Here is an 18862-nt window from a genome sequence, read left to right on the forward strand (position 1 = left end):
AACAAAGCAGTGTGTCGTACCACTTATGACACACTAACCGTTTGAATCAATCACGAGTTCGGTGGAGTCGGAGCAGGAAGTCGGACATCCCCTGCTCAAGAAGGAAGTAGGATGCGGACGCAATGTCTACAAATCACGTCCATAAAAAAAACAACGGCTGCCACGACAACAAATTACAATCGATGTATTATGGAGCTAAAAGAGCTTTATAAAAAAAAAAAATGGCACATAGCAGCAATTTGGCTCCAGACCGAGAGATGTGTCATTTAACGAAAATAAAAGACCCTTAAAAAAGCCCCCACTCCCCCAACAGGATAAAAATAACTGGACGTCCCCAACACCACCGCCTCCATTTTATACTAGTACACAAAAAAAACCCAGCTTTGAAGTCACCCACCTGACTTCTTGAGCGATTCCACGTTGGCAACCACTTGGAAAGCTGCCTGCCGGATATTTTACGTAACAACCTTTAATCTTGGGAATGGGAATTTCCACACACAAATTGTTCAAATTGAGCATGTATCCATAAAAAGTAGGTTTTTCTTTTTCTATAAATATGACTGTAAAGGTTTTTGCCATTGACAACTCGCTCATTTGCATATGGGCAGGAGTAACAGGGGCGAGCGCTGACTATTTTAAGATGACACACGCTTTCATTCTTTGAATACAAAATGAACAGGAGGCATGAGTCACTTGACTTTCCAGCTGGGTGATGTCTTCAAAGACGTGACTATTTTTTTTTTTTGTGTGTTCCACATACCTTTCAAAGGAGGCAACAACCACACGGCGACCTTTCACTTCCTCATCTAGGCAGATAGTGTACACAAGCAGATTCTCCATTTTTTGACATCTGACTTTTGACAGAATGTTATTGCGCACGTCATATCAATTGAAATGTTCTTCCCACGTTCCGTCTGGGGCTCCATCTGCACAAATGTTTGTCATCTCCGTGACCTCATTTGACGGCATGTGAGTACAAAGGGAATGTACTCCATTTCACAATGATTTTCTATTTGATCTGTAATGATGATAACCAAACCTGGCGTGAGGTGTGACTCACTGTGAGCGGCCGCATACTTTTACTGGATCTCGTTTATCTTGCGCTACGATTTGCGGGCTATCTCGGCCCGGAAATCGCTCTGACCTGCACTTTGATTGACTGTACATTCATTCATTCATTCATTCATTCATTCATTCATTCACAAACCCACAGCAAGCATGAATGGGAAGTTGTCTGAGTCGGCATACCTTGCCACAATGACTAAAATATGATTTCTAAAATATCTCGACTGATTTTGTGTTATATTTGTCATATCTATCGAAAATGAAGAGATAAAATGGAAATGTTGAATACATGAACGTAATGGCAAAGATAATGCTAAGCATATTTAAATACTTGCTACGTCTACTCAAGAAACGTAAATGCTGAAGGCAATTGCTATGCTAAGCTAATTCACCACTAAGCATAATTCAATGATAACTATAGACACAAGTTTGTCCATGCTACACTACTTATGTAAAACATGGGTTGTGAATCGAAGCTAACTAACTAGCAGCTAACAGGTTACTCCCCCCCCCCATGCCAGAAAATAAGACAACAAACGACAAGCCTGCCATACTATAGTGTATTCCATCTTTCAAAAAGAAAGACATGATTCCATATTACTTAACAATATGTTAAAAAAAGTAGCCAGTCGGGCTTTTTCAGTGTTAATACAATAGACGCTCTATAATCGATTTGATAGTGAGCTCTTTTCGCTCACAAGATGGCTACGCAATGTCCAAAAACAAAAATGGATCTGGTAACATTTTTTTTTTTTTTTTTAAACTTATTTTTAACATGAACTATAAAAACAAAAACAAAAAAAAAACTGTCAAGTATTCTGAGCGGTTGCGAAAGGGAGGAGTGGACGCCAGCTGACCAAAGCCGAGTTTGGGGAAGAGGTAGAGGGGGGGGTTGGTAATTGGGATAATAAGCCACAATATGTCAAATACAGCTTTTTAATTAACAATAATAATTCTCTTTCTTCCACTTTCTCGTAATCATTTTAGACCATGGCTTGTTCAGTCAGAGAAAATGGCCGACGAAAAGCACACAAGCACGCGGAGGGGGGGGGGGGGGGGGGCTAATTCCGGATTTTGCTTTTCTTCCGAGTTCAGCGGGTCCGTTTGGGCAAAGGGGGTGCGGTGCGGGCATGGGAGGAACCGAGGAAGAAAAAGCAAGGCAGCGTCAGGAGAGAAACAGTCGGGGTGAAAGGTCGAATGGTGGCGAGTGAAAGTAGAAAGGGGAGACGTGTGTGTGGTGGTGGGCTTGTTTTCTTCTTTTTTTTTTTTTTTTCTTGAGGGATGGGCTGAACTTAGTGTGCTGCGTAGGTGGCCTTTTTCAAGCTAAAGTTGGACCAGTTGATTGACAGCCGCTGACGCGTCTGCCGGGCCGAGTCCAAACAGAACCTGAACACACACATTATGAAGAATTAATATACACGCCCACCATTTTAATGGGGAGAATACGCCTTCGGCGTATTTCAGCTTTTAATTGCAAAATTGCAATTTGACGGGATTCACTCCAACATCATTTTTTCATTGAATTATTTGGGCCCCCTTTTTATATCATCAAATGAAATGAATAACGGGTAATAACACAAAAGGCCATGGCGGGACGGATCCCGGGCGACGTGGCGTCCGCTTTTGAACATTCCGACTCCCGCGGGTTTGCGTACCTTTTGAAATACTCCACCTCTCGCTCCGTCTCGTCCATCTCGGTGCTGTCCAGATCGATGTCTTTGGGCAGGAACACGTCATCTGAAGACAAAAGAACTTCTTAGCGACAGCATTTGACATCGATTACAGTCATCGCTGGTTAGTTTTGTCGATGGCGTGGAACCCCAAATGGGAGGACACCGACCTATGGAGGTGTTCATCTTGTCCCCCTTCTTCTTTTTGTTCTTCTTGGCTTTGCCTTTGGGTTGGGGGGACTCCGCGCTGGGGGGTTTACCGTTCTGCTCCGTGTGTTCTGACTGGGAGGGGGGAGGATGATGAGGATGAAGATGCAGCGGCGGCGAGGGGGAGGGGTTGGACGCCGGCGGGCTGCGCCGGTGCTCTTCCTTCAGCTGCCTTTTCCCGCTGGCGCTCCGGTTGCTGCTCCTGGGTTCCGAGGAGGGAGGGGCGGGCGCCTCGGCGGGCGTGGCGCGCGTGGCTTTGGTCTCTGCGGGGTTGACGGCGCCGTTGGCTTCCGGCTCCTTCTTGACGGGAGCGTGCTCGCAAGCCACCAGCTTGGCCGCGGGCTTGGCTTTCACCTTGCCGTCGGCGTGGTGGTTGTGAAGGTGCGGGAAGCCCCGCTCGGCGTGCTGGTCGTTGGCTCGGGGTTCCGGCCGGAGGTCCTTGGGGCAGATGAAGCTCTGGAGCAGGTGCGACTTGCCGTTCCGCAGGTGGTCCAGCACGTTCTGGGCCGTCTGCTTGAGAGGCTGCGGGTTGTTGCTGTTGTTTGGCGCGGGCGCCGTGTTCTCCTTGGCTTTGTCCTTCTTCTTCTTTTTGGCCGTGCAGTGCTCCTGCAGCCGGAGGAGCTCCCGTTGGAGCGCCGCCTCTTCCTCTTCCTGCCGCCTGCGCTGTTCCTCCTGCTGCGCCTCGGCCTCCTGCCGGGCCTTCTCCTCCATCTTCTTCTGTTTGTGGCGAGCCCGCTTGGCCGCTTTGGAGCTGGACGCCGGCTTGCTGTCGGCGCTGTTGATGAACTGCAGCAAGTCCTCCACCCGCCGGTGGTCCTCCACGCCGCCGCCCGTGCCGTCGCGCTCGGGCGCCGGCTGATGCTCCTCGCGTTTGGGCTGCTCCTCCTTGCGCTTGGTCAGGCGGAGACGCAGCTTCTCGCGCATCTCGGCGTAGTTGCGGCTGGTCGGCGCCGCCGGAGGCTGCGGGGAAACAAAGTTCCGGAACCTCACACGTGACTTCTAGATATATCAAACGCCCAAAAGGCTATCTTGCTTTCTCACCCCGCCGTGCCCGAAGAACTCGCAGTAGCAGCAGTCACAGTACTTTCCTTCCTTCTGGTTGGTGGAGGTGGAAGTGGAGGAGCTGTGTTCCGAACAGCTGTCCTCATCCTGGCTCTCCTCGCCGTCGTAGGGCGGGTGCTCGTACGCCCTGTTCCCCTCGCAGCGGTGACCCTCGCATTCGGGATCGCTGAGGGGCGGACGGGACAAAACATTCAGCACGCCGACACCTCGCGCTCACACCCAAAGCGTGACGCCCACCCACCCACCCACCTGCAGACGCTGGGCGGGGCGCTGAGCGGACCGTCCGACGAGGAGATGGCCGGCTCGGCCGGCGGGAGGCACAGCCCGGGGTGGACCTCCCCCAGGTCCGGCGCCGGGGCGGCCATTTTGGGGAAGGACTGCGGCACCATGGCGGGGAGGTGCGGGGCGGGAGCCGGCGGGAGGGATGGAGCGGAAAGCGGCGGGAGGGGGCTCAGCGTGCTGGGGTTGCTTCGGGGGGCGGCTGGGGAGACTTGCCTGTGGTCCTCTTTACCTAAACTGTGAAATACGTCATCTGGGCAGACAAGAAGACATCCATGAAGATCGAAAGCAAACATGGGGAGGACATTTACAAACTAAAACTTCCATCGTGTCTGATATGACAGACTCATTCATTCTAACTTTGGACCCACAGATGACAACGTGTGTAGAATACACACACATTTGTGTACACACTAAAATGTTGTCACCATTCCATAATGTCCTTTAAAGTGGAAATGTTTGGCCACAGATGATAAAACGTTTCTCGTAAAACATGAGTCATCATTATTTGACTGCTTCTTTCTTTCCAATCGTGACGCATGAATTTGTATCGTACAGCGCGGGGGGGAGGGGTGTGTGTGTGTGTGATGTGTTTATATAACGGTGGGAAAGGTCACTGGGTTGGCCAGGCTTCTTGTTGCCAGAAACAAAAGCCGCAAAATGTCAGGCACATCCTGTTTTATCACAATATGTAAGTTGACTGAAAAAAAAATTGATGAGGAAGTGAGGGCGAAATTTCAGGATGAATCTAAAATGCACTACAGATATCCTTTTCAGGTGACCTTAAGTTGACCTCTTCTAACAGGGAGCCGAGGTAAGCCTTAGCTGAGTGTGTGTGTGTGTGTGTGTGTGTGTGTGTGTGTGTGTGTGTGTGTGTGTGTGTGTAGTCACGTCCATTCATAAAAAGCACCAACCTAATCTCAGATTACCTAAGGAGGTTTTAGATGCTAGGTGGATAGGTAGGTTATTACTTGACTGAACAGTGGTGGCGGTGCACGACACGGACGCCATGGATGCCGACGTCGCCATGGCCACCCGGTTGGTCTCCATGAAGGCATCTTGGAAGTTGTACAGACACTTCTTCTTGGCGCCGCTCTTTTTCTGATCGCGGGCCTCGGACGACGAACACGAGGACAGGGACGAGGACGACGACGACGAAGGGTGGGGGGCGGGGGTGGCGGGAAGCAAGGGGTGGTGGTGGTGGTGATGGTGGTCCGCTTGGGGGACTGCCGGCGTTGGCGGGAGAGGGACGTCGGCGAGGGGAGGGTCCAGAATTTCCCCTGGGAAAGAGAGGTCAGACAAATACAGGCTGGGAACAATTTCAATGTCACAGTTGACGGTGAACAACAGCAGACAATACCGCCCCCTACTGGCCAAGGACGTTGTGTCGCCTTCATGCTCACCTTGAAGCAACTCTGGCAGCAGCACTTGACTGATTGATTGATCCAAGCTCTTCATCACGGCAGCATCCCACAGGCTTTCAAAGTTGAGCGAGAGGCACGGCAGCGAGCTGTTCCAGTCGCCCGCGTTGCCGCCGCCGCAATCTCCACCGTCGCCTCCGTTGCCCCCGACGCCAAAACTGTTCTGGTACACGTGGTCGGGCGGCCCGGGGCTGAAGGCCGGCTGCTTGGCAGCCGAGTGGTTGGTCGTGAGGTTGGGCGGCAAAGGCTTGGGGAGGAGAAGCAAAACGGCCGTTAGGTTGGCAATAGCCACGGTAGGGGCGCCGGGCCTTTTTGTCGCCACGCTGCTTTCACCTTGTTGTGCGTGAGGGGAGGACTGGGCGGGTAAAGAGTGGGGTGCAGCAGCGGTCGGGAGAAGTTGTGCAACGGCAGGTGTCCGTGAATGTGCGGGTAGAGGTGGAGGGAGGGCCGGGCGGGGTTGGTCGCCGCCATCTTGCCGTTGTCCGTGAAGAACTGGTTGCCCAAGGCGGCGGGGGGAGGCGCCGAGTGGAGTTGCCCGGGGGGGAGGCACCCGGCCGGGCCCAGGATGTTGCCAGAGGCGCCGGGGTCTTGGTTACACACGTGGCACTCGCAAGCGTGCTGGACCTGCTCTACCTTTTGGTGGAGACGCGTTCGTAGTGAGATTGAAACAAACACGACAACAATAGTAAAAGGAAAAATACACACAAAAAAACCCCACTGTAGAACAATCGTCAAAATTATTCGATAAAATAAATGAAGAGAAAATACTACTATGAAGTGATGAGGGCGGAATTTAATTAGGTCAAAAATACCCAAATAATATAAATAATAAAAAAAAATATATTAGGAAAAAAAAAAAGAAAATTGGGGCAAAGAGAAAGATAATTGTGTAATAACAAAAGAAAGAAAAAACCCTTCACCGTATATAGTCCAGGCTCATTTACTATAAAAAGGTTTATCTGTACCTGCTGCTGGTGGTTGTACGACGGAGGAGGACTGTTGGTCTCCTGCTGCCGCCTCGCCTCCTCTTCGTCGCCGTCCGACGAGCTACCGCTGCTGCTGATGCGAGGTGACTGCGGCGGGGCCAAAAGATTGCCATAAGGGAGACGCTGAGGAAAACCGGGAAGCGCAGTACTCACCGCCGCATTTTGTGCCGCGCCGACGCCGCCGTTCACGTCGCCGCCGCAGTGTCCGTTGAGCGCCGCCACGCCGTTGTCGCGGTAGCCGCCGACAGGGTACATGTCCCCGTACTTGGCGGACATTGGAGGCACTTCGTCGTCGTCGCTGACACTTGGCGGAGGAAGCGCAATGAACACTCAGGCCTTAAATGTAGGTGCAAGCTGAAGGCTATTCCATTTTAGCATCGGTGGCGCCCCCTTGTGGCACAAGTGTATTATTCAGTTTAGCATACAGGGGACATTTTTTATTTTTTTTTAAAACAATTGATTATTTTATGATGGAAAATTACGAGAAGCAATTTGTTATCATCGCAAACCTTAATTATTGACAATTTAAGAACAATTCTGCGGACTCACTAAGTATTGCCGTCCCCAGCGGGCAGGACGAGTCGGGGATGCCGCTGGACGGTGATGGGGGAGCTGGAGTTGGAGCCCGACGGCGAGCTGCCCGAGGAGAGGCTGGGCGGGTGCACCTGGGTCAGGTAGTCCTGCGGGGTGTTGTCGCCCTGCAGCTTGATGGGCAGGTCCTCCGAGATGGGCGAGTCCATGATGCCGCACGTCAGGATGTGCGAGAGGCTGCAGTCGTCGCACGTGCACCTTCGGGCGGACAAAACAATTGCTTCTATGAAATGGGCAAATCGAAATAGACGCAAAGCAAAATCATCTGCTCACCTTCTCCGATAATTGCAATTGGGACAGTCCGGAATACTGAGACGCGACGAGAGCATTCTCATGGTGTCTGTGAAGTTGTCCCCGCATGGCAGCTTCTTATTGTTGGGCAACTGCAAAGAAGACAACCCAAAAAATGGATCAAAAGCCCACGGCCACATTTCGTCTGCGTTTTTTTTTTTTTTTTTGGCCGTCCCGCCCACCTGCTCTTCGACGTATCGCCGCTGCTTGAAGAACTCCCAGTCTTCTTTGAGCAGTCGTTGCTTTGTCTTTAAAGTCTGCGGGAGCCCCGCACGGTTGAAAACACGCCGAGTTCAGTTTAATGGTCAAATGGGTGACAGCGGGAGCTTACGTTTTTGCCAACCGGCGACTTGTGCGGCTCGGTTCTTTGGTTGGTAAAACTCTGGCCCTCCACTTTGAACAATAACTTCAAGAGAGACACGTAGATCTCAACGCCTATTTTTCTTTTCTTTTCTTTTTTTTCCTCCTCTTCTCCAAACCACGTTGAACGTACCTGTTCGTCGACGTAGTCGTCGATCCGCTTCTCGCACTCCTGCCACTGGCCGGCCACGCTCGCCATCTCCTGCTCGAGCCGCTGGTAGCTCTCCAGCAAGGTCCTATACATGTCCTCGCTGTAGGAGTCGTGCGAGGCCGTGCCGTGTCTGGGAAAGGAAATGCGAGTCTTCTTTTCTAATCATTTTCAGATGGATCAAAAGGGGCTAATCGGGGGCTTACTTGAGCTGTGCAACAAGTGCAGGCAAGCTGCTGTGCAAGATGGGCTCTGAGAAGACCAGGTTCTCAAAAAGGTGCTTGTTGTGCAGCTCCCACGTCACATGGAATTTCTGGAGGTGCTCATTCTCCTGTGCGGGGAGGGCGAGCAAATAAAGTGAACCTCATCGAACCACACGAGACTTAAAAAAAAAAAAAAAAAAGGTGAAGCCCAGCCAGCAACTGACCAGAGTGAGCAGGAAGCCGCTGATGGTGCGCGCCGCCTGGCAGAGGGCGCTGTACTCCTCCAGCAGCAGGGACACAAACTGGTGGGCCTGCGGGGGACCCGCCGCGGCTCCCGCACCGGCGGGACCCGGGGGCGTCTTGGAGCCGGCCGAGAGGTGCTTGAGGAGCCGCACCTTCATCTCCAGCACGTACTCGCGTGCCTGCTGCTCCAGACGCTGGTATAACTGGTAGGGGTCTTTCTCGCAGAGTCTGAGGAGGGAGGTTGATGATGTCACGAATTGGCCGGATTCAAACAACGAGCCGGTTAGGACAACTCCTCGGTAGTCAATCACGGGTCGAGTACCTGTCTACCAGCTCCTTCATGCTGTCCTTGTCTCGCTCCAGCGGATGGTCACGGTCGTCCGCCAGCGGCGTCCCGGCCTGCCGGTAGATGCAGCGCACCAGGTAGCGCACCTCCGACCAGTGCTTCTGCAGTTGCTGCGACTCCCGTTCCGACTCTGCCGAGAGCTCTCTGCCGAGCGGGGAAATAAAAAAACAACTTGAAGAATAAAGTTCACCGGAGCAAAGGGAGTTGTATTTTGCGCTCGAAGCTCACCGCCTCTCGTTGCAGGCCTCGCAGCCGCACGCAGTGTCGCCGGGTACGGGCGGGGCGAGGTCGGGGAGCATGGGCGGCGTGGGCGCGCTCAGTCTGTCCGCCGCTGCCGCCACGTCTGGGCCCAGGGTGCCGTTACCCACGGGCATGTGCAAAAGAAAGTCCTGACTCTGAAATAAACAGCACAGTGTGATGAGAGACGTAGAATTGGAACTGGAATAGGCAAATACTAACGCTGTAGATAAATCCTGCCGCACGTTCCCCCCCCCCAAAAAAAAAATCCCAACACAGGGAAAAACAGAGCGATTGTGCCTGATGTTGTGGTGAATCACAAGATTTTTCCCCTCCGCTATTTTTAGTTTTACAGGCAAGCCCCCTATAGCGTCAATTATTAAAGACAGTCATTATTCAAAGAGGAGAGCAAAGGGAAAAGATCAGCAGGCTTAACATGTCCTTCACATGATGACCGTAATGGGGTGTACGTTCCCTCCTTGCGAGGACGTCACGCCAATCGCAACCAAAAGAGGCGACAAATAAGGCAACTTAATCCGTTTGCTGGCAAACAAACAAGCTCGCCGCGCTCGTTGGCCAAGTTTCTGCTTTTCTCGACAGCTGACGAGCTCTGTGACTGTTTGCCATTTGTGTGGAAAATGCGGAATGTCGGAATTGATCGGCTTCAAATTTGCGCTGTGACTGGTGGTGGGAAAAAAAAAAAAAAAAAAAAGCAGCTGCGGGGCAAAACGTGCCAAACGGCGGCGCGCATGCTCCCACCCAAAAAGATGCTGTGAGGTGCGAAAGACAAATTGAAAGTGACGAAACCTCGGGCTACGTCCGCAGCTGACATCAATTTCGCCGAACTCAGCTGCGCCTTCTCGCTAGAAAGTTTTGCCCGACTTTTTCAACTCGCAAACAAAAACAAAGCGGGGGAAGGTCGACAGCGATTGGCTGATCCCTGTTACTGACCTGAAATTGATCTCGAGCACTAATTGTGATAACTTGAGATTGACTTTTTTTTTTTTTTTTCTTTTCCCAAGGTCAACAGTGACTCACCCCCAGCTGCTCCAGCGCAGTGTGCCGGTCCTCCTTCTCCACGGTGCGCCGGCAGTCCGAGCACACCCACATTGGCAGCGGGAGGGCGGCGGGCGGCTGGCCGGACTCGGGCGCGCCGTTCCGATGGTCGGGGACTCCCACCTCCGAGGGCCACGGCCCGTCTTTGCTGCGCTCGCAGCGGCACAGGAGGCAGCGGTCGCCGGCCGTGTACGTGGCTCGCTGATTCAGGCCGAATGTGAAAGGCGTCTGGTGTGGAGAGAAGAGTTCATGTTTTCATCTTGGGGACTTTACACTGACATTTGGAGAGCTGTTTTGGGGCCAAAAGAAGACTTTCGAAAGGTCTCGGAAGCAAGCGCGAAGAAGTGATGCAGAATGTGACTTTCGTTGCCATGACAACCAGGTGTGGCAACAAAGTGACCATTTCCACACTTGAGACTCTTTCCGGCAGTCTGCAAATGAATATCTCCCAACTTTCTTCTTATTGCTAATGGAGGGAAATTGCAATTAAAAGACAAGGTTACCTGAAGGACTCCAGTGAAATCAGCGTTGACGGGTCCTTCGGTGAACTGCGGCATGACGCTGGTGTTGACTTTGAGCTGCAAAATGACATCACAGGAATGAGAAGCAGGTAACCCACACATTAACGGTTACATTAGTGTAATTAGTTGTTCCTTTTGGACTCTTAAATAATATTTTTCCTTGTGCATGTTGGCGTGCCAAACTACACCCCGTACTTGAGTGTCATCTGCAAACTCTATTCAGCTCTGAGTCTTGATCGATATTTTGTAAACCCTTTCTCGATTTATTTGAAGTTCATCCTGTCTTCATTGTTTGATATTGTCTGTTTGTGTTTCGCGAGCTCCAATGATACCAACATTTTGACATTAGCACCGGTTTTAAAGTCATAACTTCCTCAGTATCAGTTCAAGGAAATTTATACACAGGATGCATTTTAATCTGTTTTACTGAATATCAATCAGAGACTCTTGAGAGCAAATGGAAAATATGACATACATGTTTTCTGTATGGGTTAGTGCATGTGCAATATGCGGCTACGACCGAAAACGCACATTTTTAAAAATGTCCAAGTATGACAATTAGAGGAAATTACGAGTGTGGAATCCTATTTGAGCTCCCAAACACACCTGAAAAGTAAACATTGCAGCAGTAGAACCGAACCGCCTCTAGGCCCGAGGAAGTCTAGGCGTTAGCATGGTTAGCATTCGTGTTTATTTTTGCGGCCGTAGTGCTTTGAAAAGCACTTTCCCCTTTGACTTATGTGTCCTTTCATCAGAGGTATCACTCCTTGAGTTGAAACACAACTTCATTTCGACCCAGGGACTTAAATGGACGGAAACGTGTGGCTAAGATCAGCTTGGAAAGTTAAGCTAAGATGTGGCCAAGATGGTCAACGTCGGTTTTACAAGGTTGGACCGCTTCGAACTGTAATGTTTACGGTGGCTATACAAGCTCAACTGTATAGTTTACAAGAGTTCAAATCCCCCCGATAAAGACACTTTTAGCCGTAGCCCCGGTCAAAAGCACCAGAGCTAGGCGTTCTTCCTGTCATCAGTTTGGGGCCCACATCAGATTAGCGTCGTTGATATGTCGCCCTGTGCCGACATGCTCGGTTGCTTGATGGGGAAAGGGAGGGGAGAGGAGGGGGTTGCTTACCTCTCCGTTGATGCCCGACATCGAGCCTATGTTGCCGCCCGTGGCAGGTGCAAGGAAGCCGGCAGGTGTCGGAGCTCCCGCGCAACCGAGGGCCGAGGCGACCCCGGCCTTGCCGCCGATGACGCCGCTACTGGTGCCGCTATTGCAGACAGCACTGCAGCTACTGCCACCGCCCCGCTTGTTCTTCCTGCGTTTAGCCCCTCGCTTAGCATCAGTTGGACTCATTTTTCTGCGACACAGCAGGCCGTCAAGGCTCTGTGGGCTCTCCAGTGGGACGCCGGACGCGGGTTATGTTTTTTAACGATTTTTTTTTTTTTTAACAAGGGGAAAGGCCGACGAGGAAAAGTGCAAAATAAAAGCCGACTTGACTGTGACCAATATGGCTGCTTTGGTTGGGTCTGCGCTGCCTCAGCTTGGCTTGGGCTGGCGTTGTGACGTCACTATGCGTCCGGTAGCGCGGTGAATTGTGGGAAATGTAGTTTTATTCGTATACGGGGGAGGGGGGGCGCAAACAGAACGAGGCAATTTGTGGTCTACTGCAAACGCTTCTAAAGACATAACTGGACCCTCGCTTATACGTCCTACCCCCACACACACTTAATCCACTAAAGGTACACTTTACACACAAAGAAACCGAAGCCGTTCTTAAACTTGCAAGCTAAGGATTTTAACACCAGGGGGAGAACTCAGTCAACAAATGGTCCACCCTCTCTGTCGCTCATCACTTTTTCCGGGGTCCAAACTCGAAGTCGGCTATACGAGCCAGGGCCCGACCACCGTGATCAAGAGGCTTTTTTTGTATTTATTGTGTTACAAGGAACCCGGTTGCTGTTCCCTGGACGTAGGACACACAGTTTGGGACTTAACGACAATCTGCTAAAGTTAGCCACGACGGCCATTGACAGGTACGGTGAAGTAGTTCTTCTTCGTTTTTTAAACCCCACAGCAGTTATTTCCTTATGACGTGTGATCGGTGATGACCGATCACTTATGTGACAAAATTGGGGAACGACACGGATCTTTTTTTGTTTTGTTTTTGGTGCAGTTTTTTTTGTTTTGTTTCAAGTGGCAATATTGGAGTAGCTTGGGTTAGCTTGTACCTAACTCGCTAGCTACCCCGGTGGCTAAGCTAGCTGGTAAGAAACGTCACCGTCGTAGAAAGGCCGTAAAAAAACCTAAGGCACCACAATGTCGTAATTAATATGATACTATGTATTTGTATGAACGTATTCCGTTGTTTGTGGTCATAAATTGGACTTGGTTATTCACGTTAACAAACGAGCTTTCCTGTTGGAAACTTTGCCTTTAAATAGTACACGTAAAGGCTGACTCAAAATTGTGTATGTGGCCACATAATGACTCCAAACAATGCATTTAACACGTCAAACGTTTAGAAGTTTTTTTTTTTTTTGCATTTATTGCACTCTACTTTGAAATCCAAGCCCAGGGAGTGGTTGACCAAACTTCCTTTTCAAATATACTTCCTGTCAGATGGTAAATTTGCCAACCCAGCCACAAAACCTTTGATTTTACAGTTTTTTTTTATTGCAGCAAGAAGATTAATATGTTTCAATGTTTTCCTTCCAACAAAATGTAAACTTAAGCGAATCAGCTGAAAATTCAGTATTGTTAAAACACTTTTTAGTGATGATGGCCATAGAATACGATCTTGAACTTACTGCAACACTGCGTTGGCAGCAAGTGGCACAATCAGTTGTCCCTCAAAATATTTTGTTTTTGTAGACAGTAAAAATGATTTTGCTCAGTTGTATTTTTTTTTTTAAATTAGGAAATATAATTTTGTGTGGCTTTTTTCAAAAGTAGTCACAGAGAGACGAGGAAAAAGTCGAGAAATATTGCAACTGAATTGCTAAGTTAGCGACACACACCGGCTCCTCTCTGTCTGCAGCCGTCCTGTTGTTCTTCTTGGGAAAATGCAGTTGTCTTAGCTTGTCTTAGCGTTTACGACAGTCATCATCAACTCAAAGCCATACTATATTCCCACAATGGAGTACTACATCGTTATCACAGTATCTGCACGTTTCCGGCCATTTTCAAACATTTATCGCATCATGTAGTTTTGAAACAAACCTATCACGACGTCGTTAGGCCTAGTTGGAAAAAAATGTAGGACCAGTTCATAACCTTCCATCTGTTTGTTTCCAGGTATGTCTGAGGGTAGTCTTGAGACCTCAGCCGAGGACCCTCGCGTGGAAGCCGAGGAGAGTCCGCGCGTCGGTGACCCGTCGCCGCCGCCGTCTCCTTCGAACGTAGACGAGAGCAATAACGCGTCAGGCGACGATGCGCTGTATGACATCAGTATAGACAGTGGCGAGGATATGTCAGGAAGCGGCAACGAAGATGTTGACCAGGGCAGGGATGAGGCTCCAAGTGTAGAAAATTATGGACACCCGACTGTGGATGCAGCAGAGGAATGTGGAGATGATGACATTCGTACAAAGGTGACGCTTGTACGCGATTGTGACCTTTGAGTGCTTCCCGTTTCTAGTTGGCGGTGGTGGTTTCTCTTCTTCCCTGTGATTCCATAATCATTCCTCTCCGATCGGCTGTCGTGATGTGATTTCCTAGCTGTCGTCGTCATCTCGCTTGTGGTGTTAGCGATGGAGCTGGTTTAAGTGTCGCTGTTGTGTGGTTTGGCTCTGTTATGACAACAAACATTCATTTTCTTGCCCTCCTTTCACAATGGAATGTCCAAAATGTTTTGTCCCGATTCGACTCAAAATTGTTTACATTGTTTTTGGTGACCTCTTCTTTTTTCCGCCAGCGTGCTGGCGTCAAACGGTCCTTTTAAGTATTTATGAGCTGGTCACATGACACCGCAAAGTGTTTGCCGCACACGGCAACGGTTTTATTGTCAGGACGTCGTGGACTTTGGGTTTGCGTCGTGGTTGGTGGAATGGGTTTGCTGGTGATTTAAATATGTGTAGACAAGTCGTGTTTATAGTTTGGTTTGTGACCCACATTTTGTTTCCTGGCGCGCTCGTTTTTGTCCGTCCAATGGAAAAACCAAAAATTTTTTTTTAACCCTTTTAATTTATTCCTGGAACTCTTCATGTCTGCCAGTCAAACACGAAGGAAAAAAAATGTGATGTCACTTCTGACGCTTTGCCCCTATTCAAGTAGTTGAACCCCTGCCGCAAGATGGCGGCCCACAGCGGTCTCGAGTCCTCGCGACCTTGTAACAAACAAGAATGCCATTCTGTCCTCCCCATCGCAGGAGGACGACATGGCCGAGGAATCCCAGAGGAGCTCGGCCGCTGAGATCGCAGTCACCAGCAACGGAGACCTGGACCAGAACCCGGAGGAAGTGTTCTGCGGGGTGAGCATGACCACTCCGATTTCTTCTCCTACTGCCCTTAACTTAAGCTGAAATTTGAATCTACTTCCGCAGGAGTCTTTCCCAGGGAAGCCGGCATTCCCTGACGTTCCGGAGTCTTGCGTCCCTTCCAGCAACTATGCATCAACGACAGAAGGCGTCATTGAATCGGGGCCGCACAAAGGTAAATCTTCTGGATTGTCTTCTTAGGAATCAACGAGGACCTTGGCAACAAACCTTTTTGTACCGTACAACGTCTCCTTTTCCGCAACGAGTCTGACGTCATTTGAATTCAATGAGCCTCCTCTCATCTTTACCCTCCGAAGCCCTCCACGTTGCTTTTCATCCTCCTGTTAGAAATGCAAATGTGAATCTCCGCGGAGAGATAATGCACGTTGCCATGGCTATTTTCCGCGCTTCACGTCTCGGCTTTTGTTTTGCGGCCGTCATCGAAATGACAAGTAAACTCTCCATGATGCAAAACGTTCCCGATCTATCTCCCAGGGTCGTCCAGCCTCCCCTCGTCCCCGGTGGCTCCCTTCACACCCAGCCCGGCTGTGGCTAGCCGCCTGGCGCGCTCCTCCAGCGAGAGCCAGGCGGAGACAGGTACCCACGGTGACGGGCCAGAGATGGAAACGCAAACTAACCGCTAGCGTACCTTTCTTGGTCTTTTCTTCCCGCAGGCTTGCGCTCCATTTCCGAAAGGCCTCCTCTTAACAGGACTGGGCTTTATCGATTATCTTTTGTCCCCCGCAAAAATCGTGAGCTCTGAAACTGAGTCGTCCACTAAAGTCTGAAATAAAAAGTTCACATAATCAAACCGCAGTGTAATGTATAAGAAATACATCTGGCTCTTTTACAAAAAAGTAAAAAAGCTATTTCAGTTTCAGGGCTCTGGGTGTGATTGATTTTGATTGCAGCTAATATTTGACTAATTGTATTCTTCTTTGTTCGCCGGCATCCTCTCCTTCCTCCATTGCAGCATTTTGCCTTTTATAAGTTAATCACTCTTATCAATCGCGCAGATGGGACCAAAACGGAGCCATCGAGTGGAGCGCTGGTCCTGTCCGATGACATGAAGACTCCAGCCATGGAGAAACTCGACCTTGTTCGAAAGTGGAGCATCAACACTTATAAAGTAATTCTGTCGAAACATTTCTAGAATTATTCTAATTTAGCCTTAATGCTATCTCTATCTTTAATATGTCGATGTGTGGGTCAACAAGTTAATTGGAGCATAATTAAGCAAATCTAAAAAAAAAATGTGAAAAATAAATTGCATAATAATGTAATCAATTAAAAGATGTGACCTTTTACCAGTTTGCTGTTTGAACTGGCCGTCTTTCCCAGTGCACCCGTCAGATTCTATCGGAGAAGCTCGGCCGCGGCTCCAAGACGGTGGACCTGGATCTGGAGGCCCAGATTGACGTGCTACGTGAGAACAAGCGCAAGTACCAGCAAGTCATCAAGCTGGCACAGACACTCGCCGCCCAACTGGCGCAGGTCATGCAGACGCAAAGGCAGCTGGGTGACGCCTTCGCGGACCTCAGCCTCAAGACCCCGGAACTCCACGTGAGTGCCTTCACCTGAATTGATGAGGAAAAAAAGAATATCAGTCCGTATGCGGCGTACGGGCCATACTTGAATAGTAGTTTTTCCTTTTTTCTAGGAGGAGTTTGGTTACAACGCAGACACTCAAAAGCTTTTGTCCAAAAATGGAGAAACTCTGCTGGGCGCCATCAACTTTTTCATCAACAGCGTCAACACCCTGGTGGACAAAACCATCGAGGACACCATGATCAACATCAAGCAATACGAGATTGCCAGGTCATCTGCTTTTCAAACTTGACCTTTCTTATTCCCCCCCCCCCCAAAAAGTAGCACTTTTGGAAACAACAATTAATCAGCACACTTTCTGAAAATGTGTCGCATTGATTGTTTTTCTCGCTGCATCTTTGCTACGCTAACGGAATGCGTTAAAACTGGATGTCCGTCGGCAGGGTGGAGTACGACGCGTACCGCACCGATCTGGAGGAGCTGAACTTGGGCCCGCGCGACAACAACACGCTGCCGAAGATCGAGCAGTCTCAGCAACTGTTCCAGGCGCACCGCGACAAGTACGAGAGGATGCGCAACGACGTCTCGGTTAAGCTGAAATTCCTGGAGGAGAACAAGGTTGGCAAAAAGAGCTTTGGTTTTGTGATGTCAGAGGTTTGAGAGGATGACTTGTTGTGGTTTTAGGTGAAGGTGTTGCACAACCAGCTGATCCTCTTCCACAACGCCATCGCCGCCTACTACTCGGGCAACCAGCAGCAGCTGGAGCAAACGATGAAGCAGTTCCACATCAAGTTGAAAGCGCCCGGCAGCGAGCGTCCATCTTGGCTAGAGGAGAACTAAGGAAAAATGTAACCTAGAAGTAAAAACTACAGGGACCCCCCCCTCTCCTCTCCCCTGCCAGGAATGATGGCCTTCCAAAACAATCTTTTTAAGCAACAAAAAAGTCCATAAAAATGTTATTTTCAATGCTACAATCTCGGAGGAAAAAATGCACTTTTGACGTTTGACAAATCCATCAAACTGCAGTGAACGCATTAAGCGAGCTGTAAAAATGCCTTTTTTTTATAAAAGCGATACGAATGTTGTAACCCAACGGAATTAAACTTTTTGTCATGGTTTTTCAATATTAGAGACAATTTTTAGCATTCTGTGCAATTCTCGCTCAGCCTCGACAGCGCTGCTCTTCCTGAAGTTTAAGAATAATCAAAGATTCCAAGCTGATGCTAAGAACCACTAATAAAAGTAGTTTGAGGACATTTTCTAGACTGACATACTTATTTTTCAATCCAAAAAGCACATTTCTTCTAACAATTTTTGACAGACGTGATTTCGTTAGCTATTTTCAAGTAATTCACAGTCATAGTTTGTCAATAATCCCCTGCGCTGGCTTCTGGCATCTTATTTTTTTGAGAGACAATGAAGGACTGACTAAATGTTTGGACAAAACGTGCCTTGACTCCACTTCCGTTCTCATGCTACATGCTAATTGTAAAAAACTTCAAAGCACTCCAAACTACTTATATTAACAACGTATGAATCATTGTATTTTAAAACTTTGCATGAAAAATGTTTGGGAAGTACAAAAAAGGTGATGTGTGATGGGAAAAACAAACAAAATAGTTTATCTTGAGAAATGTTTCTTGTAAATTTTCAAAGACCAGCATAACTCTGCTTTAAGCTGCTAACACTTTTCTTGGTTTAAAAGTAAAAAAATATATATATCTATATATTTTTAAAAAGCGAGTATGTCAAACACTCATAACTAGCAGTCTCTTGTTTGCTCAGTTTTGTACCACTGACTTTTTATAGTTTGCGAGTGTGACTCTGGTTCGACACTCCAAAAATTATATGAAAAAAGGTTTATATATTTGTAATTTTGCCTAGTTTACGCCCTGTAGTCTAGGATTAGTGCATTTTTCCTACAGACTTCCATCAAATGAAATGCTAAGTGCTATGTAAATGTGTATCTTTGTATCGGAAAAATATTCAAAAAAGTGTTGGGTTGAAAACGATTTGGGCTGTTTAAGATTCAATATATACATTGTCATGTGCACAGAAAAAAAAAACGTATTTGGGAAAATAAACATACTTTTTGGATTTTCAGGACTTTGTTTTTTGTTATTGTGTTAGTTGATTTCAAAAGACTT

The 18862-nt window shown here is 48.8% G+C and overlaps 2 protein-coding genes across 16 annotated transcripts; one reads left to right on the forward strand and one right to left on the reverse strand.

Moving 5' to 3' along the window:
* Window positions 1-1592: 1592 nt before the first annotated feature.
* fam193a (family with sequence similarity 193 member A) lies at window positions 1593-12367 on the reverse strand. Of its 9 annotated transcripts, none has more exons than XM_085911687.1 (22): window positions 11822-12367; window positions 10669-10743; window positions 10148-10393; window positions 9101-9267; window positions 8849-9016; window positions 8508-8754; window positions 8287-8411; window positions 8066-8213; window positions 7904-7978; window positions 7755-7820; window positions 7555-7664; window positions 7240-7479; window positions 6844-6994; window positions 6670-6777; window positions 6038-6337; window positions 5687-5951; window positions 5198-5563; window positions 4254-4536; window positions 3984-4170; window positions 2906-3902; window positions 2721-2802; window positions 1593-2451 (listed from the first exon to the last, which is right to left on the reverse strand). In XM_085911687.1, exons 1-22 carry the CDS (start codon window positions 12044-12046, stop codon window positions 2358-2360), a joined length of 4725 nt encoding a protein of 1574 aa, XP_085767813.1. In that variant the 5' UTR covers window positions 12047-12367; the 3' UTR covers window positions 1593-2357. The 9 variants fall into 9 exon arrangements, with proteins under 9 accessions (XP_085767813.1, XP_085767812.1, XP_085767815.1 ...); XM_085911686.1 differs by having other exon boundaries at window positions 7755-7829; window positions 11822-12366; XM_085911689.1 differs by having other exon boundaries at window positions 5255-5563; window positions 7755-7829; window positions 11822-12365.
* Window positions 12273-18818, forward strand: arfip1 (ADP-ribosylation factor interacting protein 1 (arfaptin 1)). 7 transcript variants are annotated; one of them, XM_085911692.1, is made up of 11 exons: window positions 12273-12432; window positions 12639-12726; window positions 13988-14283; window positions 15060-15161; window positions 15234-15342; window positions 15663-15764; window positions 16184-16296; window positions 16509-16730; window positions 16828-16985; window positions 17159-17333; window positions 17400-18818. In XM_085911692.1, the coding sequence occupies exons 3-11, from the start codon at window positions 13990-13992 to the stop codon at window positions 17553-17555; spliced, it is 1431 nt and encodes a 476-aa protein (XP_085767818.1). In that variant the 5' UTR covers window positions 12273-12432; window positions 12639-12726; window positions 13988-13989; the 3' UTR covers window positions 17556-18818. The 7 variants fall into 7 exon arrangements, with proteins under 7 accessions (XP_085767818.1, XP_085767823.1, XP_085767817.1 ...); XM_085911697.1 differs by lacking the exon at window positions 13988-14283 and having other exon boundaries at window positions 12274-12432; XM_085911691.1 differs by having other exon boundaries at window positions 12299-12726.
* Window positions 18819-18862: the final 44 nt, after the last annotated feature.

The sequence above is a fragment of the Syngnathus leptorhynchus genome, chromosome 5, assembly GCF_054491065.1.
Source record: "Syngnathus leptorhynchus isolate UIUO chromosome 5, UIUO_Slep, whole genome shotgun sequence".
NCBI classification, from domain to species: domain Eukaryota; kingdom Metazoa; phylum Chordata; class Actinopteri; order Syngnathiformes; family Syngnathidae; genus Syngnathus; species Syngnathus leptorhynchus.